Source organism: Rhipicephalus sanguineus, chromosome 4 (genome assembly GCF_013339695.2).
Source record: "Rhipicephalus sanguineus isolate Rsan-2018 chromosome 4, BIME_Rsan_1.4, whole genome shotgun sequence".
Lineage (NCBI taxonomy): Eukaryota > Metazoa > Arthropoda > Arachnida > Ixodida > Ixodidae > Rhipicephalus > Rhipicephalus sanguineus.
Window position 1 is genome coordinate 210,079,559 of NC_051179.1, and position 13,850 is coordinate 210,093,408.

At 46.8% G+C, this 13,850-nt stretch overlaps 1 protein-coding gene across 1 annotated transcript in view; it reads left to right on the forward strand.

Moving 5' to 3' along the window:
* The window catches only part of LOC119392025 (uncharacterized), an 85,818-nt gene that overhangs the window by 11,873 nt on the left and 60,095 nt on the right, over positions 1-13,850 (forward strand). The window contains exons 2-3 of the mRNA XM_049415480.1: positions 5,193-5,350; positions 6,918-6,991. Coding sequence (XP_049271437.1) covers positions 5,193-5,350; positions 6,918-6,991 — 232 coding nt within the window. The remainder of the gene's footprint in view (positions 1-5,192; positions 5,351-6,917; positions 6,992-13,850) is intronic.

Genomic DNA, 13,850 nt, shown 5'->3' on the forward strand with positions numbered 1-13,850 from the left:
TTTACGTTTAGCTCTTTTGGTCTGTAAAAAGGTAACTGTACCCATGACTGTCGGTGGTGATGTCGCTGTGCAGTACAAAACACACTCATATCAATTCGAGTCTTGCAGTAAAAAAAGAATGTCTGGCGTCACCGTTCTTGTTCTCTCAAGAGCGTGGAAGTTCGCTCATAAAGTGATCGATCGCGAAACGACGAACACTGGAAGGGGCATTTACTTTGGTACTGCTACGTATTACATCAGTCTCTACAGCCGCTGGAAACGCGCCGCATGAACTGTACGCCTGATATTGTTGCAACTGCACACCAAATGCAAATGACAGTTACAAAGAGACACCTAACGGGCACTGATAAAGTAAGTTTTGATAGCACTGGAACTAATAATTCAAAGGCAGCTACACTGTTGCACAATCATCATCATCATTGTCAGCCTGACTGCGTCCACTGCGGGGCAAAGGCCTCTCCCATGTTCCGCCCATCAACCCGGTCCTGTGCTTTCTGCGGCCACGTTATACCTGCAAAGTTCTTAATCTCATCTACCCACCTAACTTTTTCTCTCTCCCTCGCTCTTCTGCCTTCTCTTGGAATCCAGTCAGTTTCTATTAATGCGCAGCGGTTATCTTGCCTATGCGCTATGAGCGCTACACGCCCTGCCCATGCCCATTTCTACTTCCTGATTTCGACTAAGGTGTCCTTAACCCCCATTTGTTCCCTGACCCATTCTGCTCTTTTCTTGTAAGTTAAAGGGCAGCTGCATCTTAGCGCTACTTACCTGCGGGGAAGAAACCTGGAGACTTACAAAGAAGGTTCAAAGTTATTTCATGTTATAACCTCATGTAAGGGATATCGTGTTCACAAGGATGTCCCTTTTTTTCTGCTACCACTCTGTATATTCTATGATGACATTTGTTGCACGCATTGTTCGTTCTAGTGGTTTAACTGTTATGTTGCAATGTCTTTGCTTCTCGCGTGAACTGATATTCTGCAAGACTAGATGCGTATATGCAAAGAGCGACCGTGTAATTTTACATCTTCCCGGTGCCGCAACTGGCGCCGGAAATGGTGGTGACTGAATGCTCATCGTTGTCTTCCATGACTCGCTAAGAGAAAGTGGCTTCCGAGAATAGCTTTATTTGTGCGAGGTCTCCGACGGTATTAGGATAAACGTTCTATTAAGATAAATGTTTTTATAAGTTGTAATTGATGAAGAAAAAAAAAACGCCAGGCCTGCGCGGAAAGCGCAGCACAGTCATAGCCAAAGCTGGAAGAGCGGCATTTCTAGAGCCCGTTATAAATTTTTTGTGGCTGAATCGGTGGAAAGGCCAGCGCCTCAACCGTAAACTCAGAAAGAAGGTTGCCGAGCTAAACAAGGCTATTGAGGAACACTGTCGTATCCTGTGTAGACAACAATGGGATGAGCTTTGTAATTCCGTTGATGGTCAGCTACATAACGGAAAGACATGGCAGATTCTCCGACACCTCCTTGACAGCACAAAGACCAAAACCCATCAGAGACAATGCCTCGCCAGGCTTCTCCATACAAGTGTGCGAGAACTAGGAGAGCAAGCAGTGGTCGATGTGCTAATTCATAAGTATCTTCCATTGGGCCCAGCTGTCACACACACGGATTACAGCGGTGAAGCAAACACACCACTGGACGAAGACTTCTCCAAGGAAGAAATCCGAGCAGCACTGCACGACCTCAACGGACGCTCGGCGCCTGGGCCGGATGGTGTTACTAATAAAGCGCTTCGGAACCTTGATGAGAACTCGCTAGTAAGGCTCACGGATTACATAAATGAACGTTGGAGGGCTGGAAACATACCAGTGCAGTGGAAGACGGCCAAGACAGTCCTAATCCCCAAGCCTGGCAAAACCCCCGGTCTCGACACTCTTAGACCTATCTCCCTAACCTCATGTGTAGGGAAGGAATGGAGCACGCCGTCCTCAACCGCGTCAACAACTACCTCGAGTCTACGGAAGCATACCCGCACACCATCATAGGCTTCCGGGCACACCTGTCGACGCAGGATGCGATGCTCCAGCTCAAGCATCAGGTTCTCGATAACAGGTCTCGCAACACTAAGGCGATCTTGGGCCTAGACCTGAGAGTGCTTTTGACAATGTCAGCCATTCCGCCATTCTGAGACAAATATCCGAGCTCGACCTTGGTGAGAGGATTTATAACTATGTTAGAGATTTCCTCACTGGAAGGAAAGCCATCCTTCTAGCGGGCGATATCGCAAGCGAAGAAAAGGAGCTCGGCAGCAGAGGAACCCCGCAGGGTTCGGTAATCTCTCCAATGCTCTTCAATTTGATCATGATTAGCCTTGCCAAAAGGCTTCAAACAGTGAGCAATGTCAATCACACAATATATGCGGATGACATCACGATCTGGTCCTTTAAGGGTAGCGACGGACAGATTGAGACGGCCCTGCAGGATGCCATTGAGGTAGTCGAGGAGTGCCTGGCTGGCACCGGTCTTCGATGTTCTCCCAAAAAGTCAGAACTCTTGCTGTACCGGCCTACCCTCAAGGGCAGGCCCCCCAAGAGTTTCGTTAAAACAAGAGAAAACGAAGAGATCCAATTACAGACCAAAGACGGGGGCACCATCCCTATTGTCAATCGCATCCGAGTCCTTGGAATGATTATCGAATCCAACGGGGTGAATGGTGAAACTATAAAAAGACTCACTCACAAGACCACTAACGCCGTCAGACTTCTCAACAGGATCACAAACAGAAGAGGTGGGCTGACGGAGGACAGCCTCATCAGGCTGATCCACTCCTTTGTCATTTGTCACATCGCATATGTAGCGTCTATGCACAATTGGTATAAAGGCGAAAAGAATAAGATTAACACTATCATCCACAGGGCATACAAAGTCGCCCTCGGCCTACCGGAATCCACCAGCACTGAGAGGTTACTCCAACTGGGGATCCATAACACTTTGGACGAGATAGCGGAAGCGCAAAGAATTTCACACCTCGAAAGGCTCACCATCACCAGCACGGGAAGGCATATATTACAAGAGTTGGGCATCACATATCACCGACAGCACGGTGACAAGGCGGACATACCTAAGGGGATAAGAGAGAAGATACAAGTCACCCCGGTGCCAAGAAACATCAACCCGATTTACAACCCAGGTCGCAGAAAAGCCAGAGCTACACTTCTATTGAAAGCATACTGTACCGATAAGAACGCGCGTTTCACTGACGCCGCGTGCTATCCGACGGACGAGGGTTCGCGATCGTCGTGATCAACACAGAGAAAACAACAACGCACGCAGCTAGTGTCAAGACCCGACACCCGGAGGTAGCTGAAGAAATGGCCATTGCTCTGGCCATAACTGACGCTGACACTCAGACTGTACTCAGTGACTCGCGCACAGCTGTACGGAATTTCGCTAAGGGTAGGATTTCGATCGAAGCCCTTCGTATACTCGCGAATGCCGGCCATGTTTCTCAGGCTACCTTGATCTGGTTTCCCGCCCATATGGGCGAAGTCTGCCCGCACTTCCCCAACCTTAACGAGGCAGTGCACTCCGCCGCACGCGACGCAACAACCCGTGCGGGAGGAGCTGGCCTTGTCGAAGAGTTCGCGGACCGGGATCGACTTACGGGATACAACGAACTGACCAAGACCTTCTACTTGGCCCGGCGATGCTACCCTCCGCCTCGTGGCAATCTATGCAGAGCTCAAGCGGTTACCTGGAGACAGCTGCAAACGAACACTTACCCTAATCCACTGTTATATCACCGAATATACCCGAGATCTATAACACCAGCATCTGTAAGGTCTGCCAGACAGACACAGCTACGCTTAAGCATATGCTCTGGGAATGCGAGGCTAAAGCCAAACGTATTAATCCCGATGCTCTCTCGGCGAGGTGGGAAGCCGCTCTGCGCAGCTCCAAGCTCGCCGACCAACTCTGGGCAGTCCAGCAGGCCCGTGAAGCGGCGGAGAGGCAAGGCCTTCACGTCCCGACATGGGAGACCTGAGCCCGGGCCGTTAATCTGCCGGACAAACAATAAAGTTCTTTCAATCCATCCATACTAATACAAGTGCATTAGCAACGTACCCACTACGCCACAAATCATAATTTTTGGGAAGTTGGGAAGCACCGACCACGACATTATCCGTTATTCTGCGGAGAAGCGAGGTACAGTCTGTAAGGCATTATGTGCACTTTGTTGATGCGACGGTTCATGGGTATAAAGAATTATGGCTAAGCCCTTTGTAATGGGTTGGAAGCTTTAAACAACCCACTAGTTACGTAATTCATGTTGTGTGATGCCCGGTCGTTGTTTAACTGTCCCACCACGCTTTATAACATAAGTTAAATAGAGAAACGGAGAGCGAGAGAGAGAGAGAGTTAACTTTATTGAGAGCCTGAGGAAATGGATCATGAGAGCCTTATGGGCTTCCTTGGCAACCAATAGAAGTCCTCTTGCGAGCAACCCACTACGCTATAAATCATCATAACTTTTGTGAAATAGGGAAGCAGCCATTATGCAATTTTTCGTCATTCTGCGGAGAACCGTGGTACTCGCTAAACACCTGTAAGGCATTATGTGCACTTTATTGATGCTGTGGCTGATGACGATGAAGAATTATCGCAGAGGTCTTTGCAATGGGTTGGAAGCATTCAACAACCCACTCGTTGCGCAATTCGCATTGTGTGACGCCCGGTTACAGAATGCGCTTTTGTGTGACGCCTGGTTGTTATTTTACTTTTCGACCACACTACATTACATATGGTAATGTGGTTCCTTCCCGACATGAAGCCTGTATAGGGTCTTTTTGCAACGCAGTTTCAAGCACCGGCATGGCTCCGAGGTAGAGCACCGGGCTCCCACGCAGAGGGCCCAGGTTTGAACCTCGTTCTATATATCGTGCGATAGCGATTACGGACAACGGCGGTGGCGGCGGCGGACAACTACGGCGCCAAAACGGCCGTTGAAATGATCTCATAACAGCTTTCGCTCTAAAACGTATAGATAACTGTTTCTTGTATCATAGCTGCCGTTAAAACGTACACTTTCATTGCACGTCCAACTATAATAAAGAAAGCTGCTTCTTATGCAGCAAAAAATGTGTCAACATTGCACAAACTGTACAGACGAAGACAAGGATGTAGTTTAACGAAGTACAATCGCATTTTCTCTACATACGCTCTTATTTCTTCAACAGTGCTTCCCATTCCAAGGAACCTTGTACCAGATCTACAGAAACTTTGAAGAGGACAAGTATTTCGGGGGCAAAGCGAAATGCGTTCGTAGCAGTCAATCCGGCGACACTAAAGACAGCGCCATTCCAGTCTCGTTCGAGTTGGGAGAAGGCGAACAGATGTACGTGAGGCTTCTTCATCTCTATTTGTGCAGCTCGTTTGGTTCGGCACTGGAAAAGTGAATATCTTCGTCACAGTTCTGTAGTTTCTGCGTGTTAGACTATCCAGAAAGACTGCGAACGTTCAGTGAACTTCATCGTTAGTTAAAAAGTATATATGTTGGCAAGCCCATAGCCAGGAATTTTTTAAGGGGGGGGGGTGGTCCCTTGCTGAAAACCTTGACTATTTGAGAAAAATACCTATTTTTTTATTTCTTTTTGGTAAAAACACCTACTTCACCAAAATCTCGGGCGGGGGGGTGGGGTCTAGGGTTGCCCCTCCCCCCTGGTTACGGGCCTGCATATATGTTAGTCATTATTATCCTTAAATAAGTGTTCTTGAGTACGTTTTCGCGCTGTTGTGCGTCCACGAAGTGAAGATGTACTCGCGTATGCGACCTATCTACGACTTTGAAATATACAAGCTGATTTTAACACAGAAACTTTTTAAGCACCTAACAGCGAAATAAGTACGTTGTGCAACCTAGAAAGCTTTCATTTGGGACTGCAATGTATCCTACAGCACTCAAGTGAGCGCACATACCTGTCTGGCTGTAATGTCCACACTAATTGTTTTGGTGTTACGTCCTTTGTTGCGGCGTCAATTACCCTAAGCCACAGCACGTGCTCCAGTATATATGGCTGCGTTCTTTTTCCGTAATTTGTTGAAGTTGCAAGTTCCATGTTGCTCGAGCTTCGCATGCATGCTTTTAAATTCGGTTTAACTTTCGGGCATCAGATTCTGTAGACATACGTTCAATATATCCTCTTATAACAACTAACACAAACACAAGCTTTCACCCAGCGCCAAGTTCTGTCTTTTATCTCAATGTCTCTTGTCAGCAATGCCGCGACTCATTGCATCCAACGTGTGCATCCACCACAATGAATAATTACAGCAGCAGCGCCGGACATCTTGTTCGGATGGGTCAAGCAACGTTAGTGCGAATGGCGCGTCTCTTCTAGCAACAATTTTACGGCCAATTTGGCCTGGTCGGCACGCTGCGTGTGACAGCCAGCTGCGCCGATATGTCGGCACTACGAACAAGGATCCGTGAGAAAAGTCTGTTCAGCAAAATCGCAATGTAGACCTGTTTTGGATGAGTATCGCGTACCTAATATTAGCTTATTTACAAATTTGTGTCACAGGAAGCCAGTGAACGACAATTTTGTTCGTATTAATTAAATTCGGCAACGAACCTTAGTGATATATCCTGCTTTGAAGCTCGTTACGGTACGTGCACTGCGCCACCCACTTAAACATTTTGCTTCAGAATTACTAGTTCGCCGGTAATATTGTCTGCGAAAAGATTAGAAAACTGCCCGGCATGCCATTGTTAACATATAAGCTTCCTGCAATGTCGGGCCTGTTAGACATATTTTGTGGGTTTCTATACACTATGAAGTGGCCGTCGGCCGCTTACTTGAGACGCGTAGACTTGCCCTCCCCTGCAGTTAATAATCGTATCAAACAAGTGATTTAACACTGTCATGCTATGTGCATTTTATAGCGTGTATTTCTCATTGCAGTGAAACGACTTTCCGACTTATGTCATCACCTGGTTATGATTCCTCAAATGTCCTAAACGTCACGCCTGAAGACAGTAAGTCATTCACTTAGAACTACGATGTGGGCGAGTTGGTTTGCGTACATTTTACACAATATGCAGCTCAAGCACGTACGCACTCAGATCAGATCAAAGAACTCTATTAAGTGCCTTACGAATTGGGGGGATGGGCCTGAACCCCGCCTAGGCTTCGTCGCCAAGGGCTGCTGGCCCTTCGCGGCTTCCTCGGCTAGCTGAAAGATAGGTAACACAGCAAAGGAAGGAAGGTAGACAGGGACGCACACGAGCGTTGTGAATGTTGTGTAAAATGTACTTCACGTAGCCATTGTAGCAACTGTGTTGTCAAACTGGACATCACTTATTTATGCATAGTGTCAGTATTGACCACGAGTAGAACTCGTAGGGCAAAAATCAGCAACTGGATAATAGTCACCCCATTCTGTCACTGAAGAGATGCAGTTCTTAATATAAAGTATAGTAGCAACGAATTCTGCCGTGAGTACCAACCAGAAAGGCAAGGACCAAGGCACGATAAATTCGGCATGCAGAAGAAAAAAAAAATCACAGCATATCCACGGAGTGAATGATGATGAGTGGGCGAAGCTGCGGAGGTTCATCGGTAAACCGTGAATCTTCCGTGAATTCTGCCCAGTACATCATCACCGACGTGAGATTGGGCGCGTTTATACTAAAGGTTCGATGAGTTATGACGACTTGCAGCTCACTTTAATTTTACATGTACGCTGTGAATTTTCATTGTTTAGATAACCATTGCTTTAGGAAAATCTGGCGTCTTTCGTTAAGCAGCTGGCGTCTCTTCGTCTTGCTTTAGAAACATATGGCGTTCTTTCGTTCTGCTTTAACAAAACATCTGGCGTTATTCGTTGGTTTATTTCATCGATCAACGGCGTTTTGAACAAAATTTTTATTGTTTAATCACGCACAGGAGATATCTCACCAGGCACTACCTTGGAAGTAAACAATGGGTGCTAATGGGAATGAGAGAAAGAAGAAGTCGGCTTTTAGCTAACACTTACACTTCTACTTCTACTAACGTTTCCTACTGGAACATGCCAATGGCTGCTAATGGGAATGAGAGACAGAAGAATTCGGCTTTTAGTTAACGCGCACGCTGCGAATTTTTTATAGTTCAACAACGCACAGGAAAAATCTCCCACCGGCACCACCTTGGAGGTCAAAGCGCAAGACTTGTTACGGACTACGACTACTACTACTAGTACTACTACGACGACGACGACTACGAGGGACGAACGGGTGCCGCCTTAAAGAGCTTCGCCCCTAAAACAAGACGCAGGTTGCTCATTTGGAGCATGCGAAAACGAAGGACAGATGTAGAACAATAAAATTAAGTTATAGATACGACACTAACAATAATTACCTGGCAACAAAATCGCGTGCAAACTGTATTTGGGTGTGACGACTAGTAGATCCTCCTCAAGCAGCATTCAGATATGGTCTAAAGAAGTGAAAACATGCGGCGCATTTGCGGTGTCTTGATTTCTATGGCTCTTTAGCTTGTCGTACTTGTTGACCAAAGTTTATCTGCCTGTTCACAGGGGTATCGCACAAACTAAATGGCAAACGACGGTCAGCTCTTTGCGGCGCACGTGTTTTCGCTCATGCGCACGTAAGAACTGTGGAGTACCCGGAGGTTTAAATGTATGGTGCGAGTAAGTCGCTTATGGCGCTGGATTGCTGCTCCAGGGCCGGTGGTTGCAGGGACCGTCTATTGTCCCCTTCGCTTCTGTTAGCGAACTATGCCGACTCAAGAAAGTTGTTCTGCTCTTACTGGCGCCCCCAGTGCGCAGGACGTAGAGAGTTGAAAAGTAGAAAAACAGGGAGGCTAATACTACTGCGAATTTAATGTCTGGCCTTCCTCGAGTAAACGAATGGAAATGTGCCACCATTGTCGGCACGCTGTCATGATTCCGCTTTAAGCACTTAAAGATGTTCTCACGATGCGGTCATTTCCTCGCGCACTTTGGATTGACTTGCCGAAATTTATTTTGGCCTCCCTGCCGTTGTCGCCTTCATGTCACAGCGTCATCGCCACACTTTCATGCTATCTGCTACTTGGTAGCAATAATTTTGCCGCTATTAACAAAACTTATTATCAGCGTCACCAACACCGCATAAAACTACTGCATTTTCGTTCATTTGATTTACCCGCCTATATCTGGTTGAGCTGCTCGATACCTACAGTTTGTAGGGTTTTGCAGCTGCAGCCAGCCCTGAACCCTTTAGGGATGAGGCCGAGACCCAAAGAGACACGTCTTTACTAGTGCAAGCCTCGGCCGCAACTGCCCGCTGCCAGCAGCTGCCGCGTGACACGAGTGCACATGCGATCGTCGTTGTCTTCCACGCGCGCACAGTTATGGGATTCTAGAAATCGTACATTACCTCCCCTGTCCTTCATGGCCACTTAAGAGGGCCCCACGTCGCTTCATAGAAACCAAGTGAATTTTAACGGGAAGGCTTGTGCTAGTTGGTATCCATTGCACAAGATATTGACAGCGTGAAAAGAAAATAAGCGAAGGACGACGCGAGGGGACAGAGACAAGCACTGTACGTCCAAATAAAAATTCCTTTTGAAAAACACTGTGATAAGTACAGACACATAAGTAAAACTGCGCTGCTGCGCACCTGCGAAAAATAACAAACAGTCGCGAACTAAAATGAGACACTATCCCGGAGATATATGTGCAGAAAACAGGTAATCGTGTTCTTTGGGCGAGAGGCTGTGAGAAGGCATGCTTACATAAACGCTCACCTAGTCGAACCATCTCGGCCACCTGAACAATCTCTCTCGTCAGCTGATTTGCGCTCCTGAAAAGAAGTGCACATTTATTATAAACGGGGACACACCCACACCGCTCAAAATGTACCCTTAAATACTAGGTACTGCCAGTCTGCACATTCCAAAGGTGATCGTGCAGTCGCACATTGACGCACCTTGACGTCGGCCCGGCATGCGTGATTATACGCAGGTTAAAGGAATAATATACACTACACCACCTGGTTAACACAATGTACATACAACTTCTTGTATTTGATCATGCTCCACACCGCTTTAAGCAAATCGGGGTGAACGCCGATGTGATTTTTGTTTTTTCTGCGGTCCGGGAATTGCATAGCCTGTATAAGCAAGCATCTCCCGGTTACAGTAAAATAGGCGAATGCTGGATTGAGAAACTTGCGCGTATAACGTGGCCGCAGCAAGCACAGGATCGGGTTGATTGGAGGATCATGTGATAGGCTTTTGCCCTGCAGTGGGCATAGTCCGGATGATGATGATGAGAATTTAGGACAGTTGGTGACCGCGGAGCCGAACCATGAGACTGAAGTAACCAGAAGAATAGGAATTGGGTTGAGCACGTTTGGCAGGCATTCTCGAGTCATGAATGGTAGCCCTCAAGAGAAAACTATATAACAGCTGCATCTTACCGGTACTTACTTACGGAGAAGAAACCTGGAGGTTCAGGAAGAGGACTCAACTTAAATTGAGGACGACGCAGCGAGCCATGGAAAGGAAATTGATAGGTGTAACCTTAAGGGACAGGAAGAGATCAGAGTGGGTCAGGGAACAAACGGGTGTTAAAGACATCCTGGTCGAAATCAACAAGAAATGGGCATGGGCGCAGCATCTTACGCGTAGGCAAGATAACCGCTGGCTACTAAGAATACCAGACTGGATTCCAAGACAAGGCAAGTGCGCGAGGGGGAGGCCGAAAATTAGTTGGGCAGATGAGGTAGACGTTTATTTCACTCTGACATAAAATGTTTTTTTTGGTACCAATCAATCAATCAATCAATCAATCAATCAATCAATCAATCAATCAATCAATCAATCAATCAATCAATCTGATTTTTATTTACAAATCAAAGAAAGCATTTCAAGATGTCTGCACCGTTAGCCTACATTGGCTAGTGAGCGGGGCTTATCGGAGTACATAAAAGCAGATTAGCAGAGCAGATATAACAATAAAGAAGTATATACACACCTATTTATACATATAGCTATTCTCGTATGCTCATACCTACATATATACGCAAGTGCATGCACATAATCGCATTTTCACAACAAGTATAACAAGTAAATTGGTACAAAGCATTGACTAGTGCAGGAGAAAGAGAAAAAAAAGCCTATTTACATGTCTTGATGCTGTAAGCAAAATAATTTCACATTGTGCTTAAAGTTTCTTGCCACCTTAACTGCTAAGGGTAGTAGGTTTCAAATTTCTGTCCCGTGAAATTCCGATAAGGGTTTTCCATACAAGTATAGCTTGTAGGTAAATTAAAATTGCCATTCCATGCGTGCCTAGTGTTTCGCGATGGTATTGTAAATACAGTGGAGGAGAGGGCAAAGCTAGTGCCTATAATTTTCGTGAAGAAAAAGGGCTACCCTAAAGGGCTGAACAAAAAAGGCCTTACGTGTTCCTTCAAGCATCTTCTAGACGCTTCACCTGCTTTTTCGTGGGCTTTTTCTCGTTGTTGTCGCGCTGACGCCGATATTAGGGATCAGCAAATCAGCGCTGTAACCTCCATGTAAGAACGCCTACGTATGAGCTTCGACAGTCTAAAACCTTCAGTGAAACAAGGATCGATAGTCGGGCGAGTTGGTGCGTGACTGTAGATGAAAAAAAAACAGTAAGGAAGAACGGCCTTCATTATGCGATGTTTCAGCCATGAATCTGCACGTTGACACATATTTCCAGTGTCCTTTCTGTCGGTGACCGTACGGCCACTGGGCATACCTCAACGCAGAAGACTCACAGGGTCCCTTATGCATTCACCTAAGGCAACTGCAAGATGAAAGCCATCTTCTTTTTCTTCTTCTCAGGTTATGTATTGACCCTGCCCCGCCACCCTCCGAAAGATTTCTGTACCTATCGTGGTTTGCCACTGCCTTCAGAGCCAGAGACGCCTTACCTGGTTTAGCAGTGCCTCCGTGATCTGCCAAGCATTGACCAAGCTACGATTTCAAATTATGATGTCCTCATGAGACGTCACATGGCTTCACTGTAGTTTCATGGTGACGTCATAGTGACGTCACATATTTTGGTGATTTGTGACGTGAAGATGACGTCATACAGTGACGTCATCGCGAGATGATGATCTTTTGACTCAGTGTTGACCCCGCCGAAGGGGGACGCCGACGCGGGACGCCGGTCAACTTTCGCGTTTGATGAGGCATCTAAGGCTTTCGTCTTAATAACGTTAATGACTTTCAAGCGCGGCGTCTTATTCAATGACTCTCCCCGGTTGTTCTGTTGAAGTACGAAAGCGCCTCAATAGGTTCCTAAGTCGACCACAGCTATCGGGCCAAGATCACGTGCTGGGGCGTTTATGCCATGCTTCAAGTAAGGAGGCCTCGAAATGTTGAGTAAGAGACGGGTACTTCTTTTTCTATTAAGAGCAATGCGTCTAGTGCAAAAGCTTGATGGATGAGGCCGCCCACAGCAGGACAGCCTTGCTTGTTCCTTAGAGTTGATATGAATTCAATGGGACCGAATTGAGGCTGTGCAACGCGCCTGCCCCTTTTCACACATAGTTACAAAGATGCTCTGAAGCTGAAAAATATTAGAAGCGCCTTAGTGCCTGTACTGTCTCGATGACATTGGAATTTTTCACGAGATTTGGGACGCATCTCCTACAAAACCAAAATATTGCCGTCGAGTACCTGAGTTTGCGCAGTCTACAAACATACACGAAATATTGTTTCGGCGATCTAAAACTCCTTAATGTGCTGCAGAAGAACGTGTTGTTGGGCAAGTTGGTGCTTGCTAAGGCACATAATGCAGCGCTAAAACACAGTCACTAAGAAGATGAAAAAATTCGTAAACAGGGGGTGGGTGCTGGAGGCCGGATTTTTGCACGGGTTTTTTCATCGCAAGCTTCCATCTTCCACTTCCTGCCGTTTTTTGAATCACTAAGAAGAGGAACACAAGACGACGGGACAGGTGCTGTCCCGTCATCTTGTCTTTCTCTTCTCAGTGATTGTGTTTTAGCGCTGCGTTATGCCTCCTTAATGTGATTCCGTCGTCTTTTGCCGTCCTCCCGAATTCACCGAAACTTCGTGCCATCGCTGTGTTTTCCGCGCCGAAGACATACGACAAACTAGATGCACTGTCGGGCACTTGCTTGCATTTTCGTCGTTTGATCCGCAATTCGTCTCCATCAAAAAAACCTTTGATATATTTCCGCAGTAACCGCGACCATTCGGCACAGGGCGATGTATTCAACGCACTGCGCCGGCTCTCCATGTCACATCTGATATTCTGTGCCATTTGGTGGGAATTTTTGATAAGGTGGCACCGGCGGAAGTTTAAAAGCGCGCTAACGATGCAGGGGCCTAGGCTGAAATTTTTTTCGGGCGGGGGGGCACCACCTTCATCTGAAGTGGGGGCCGGAAAGGCAGATGTGGTCGAGTGATATTTCGTGCTCTATGTGCCATGACAAAAAAAAAGCCAAGGGGGGCACGGGCCCAGTGTGCCCCCCCCCCCCCCCTTGGCTACACCACTGTAAGGATGTCAGTCTTGGCGTTGTGCGCACCCAGCGTAAACTTGTGTGTGGTAAATACTACGGCGATTCAAGGAAACGCGAACAATACGTATTCTACAGTCTCTGCTGTTTTTTCCATTTGATTTCAAGCGGTTGCAGCCTGGATGGTAATAACAAGCCAATAGAGTCATTCATAATATCATCAATAACCACTCTAGCATCTGTTTATTGTCGCAAAGGTCAGAGAGCGATGAAAACAACCACTCGCTCTGTTCGCGTTTCTTTAAATCCGCCCTGTGCGTCCGTCCTTGCGCCAGCAGTGGGCTCGTCAAAGTAGAAGATAACTCTGTAGACACGGAAAAGTGTCTACCCA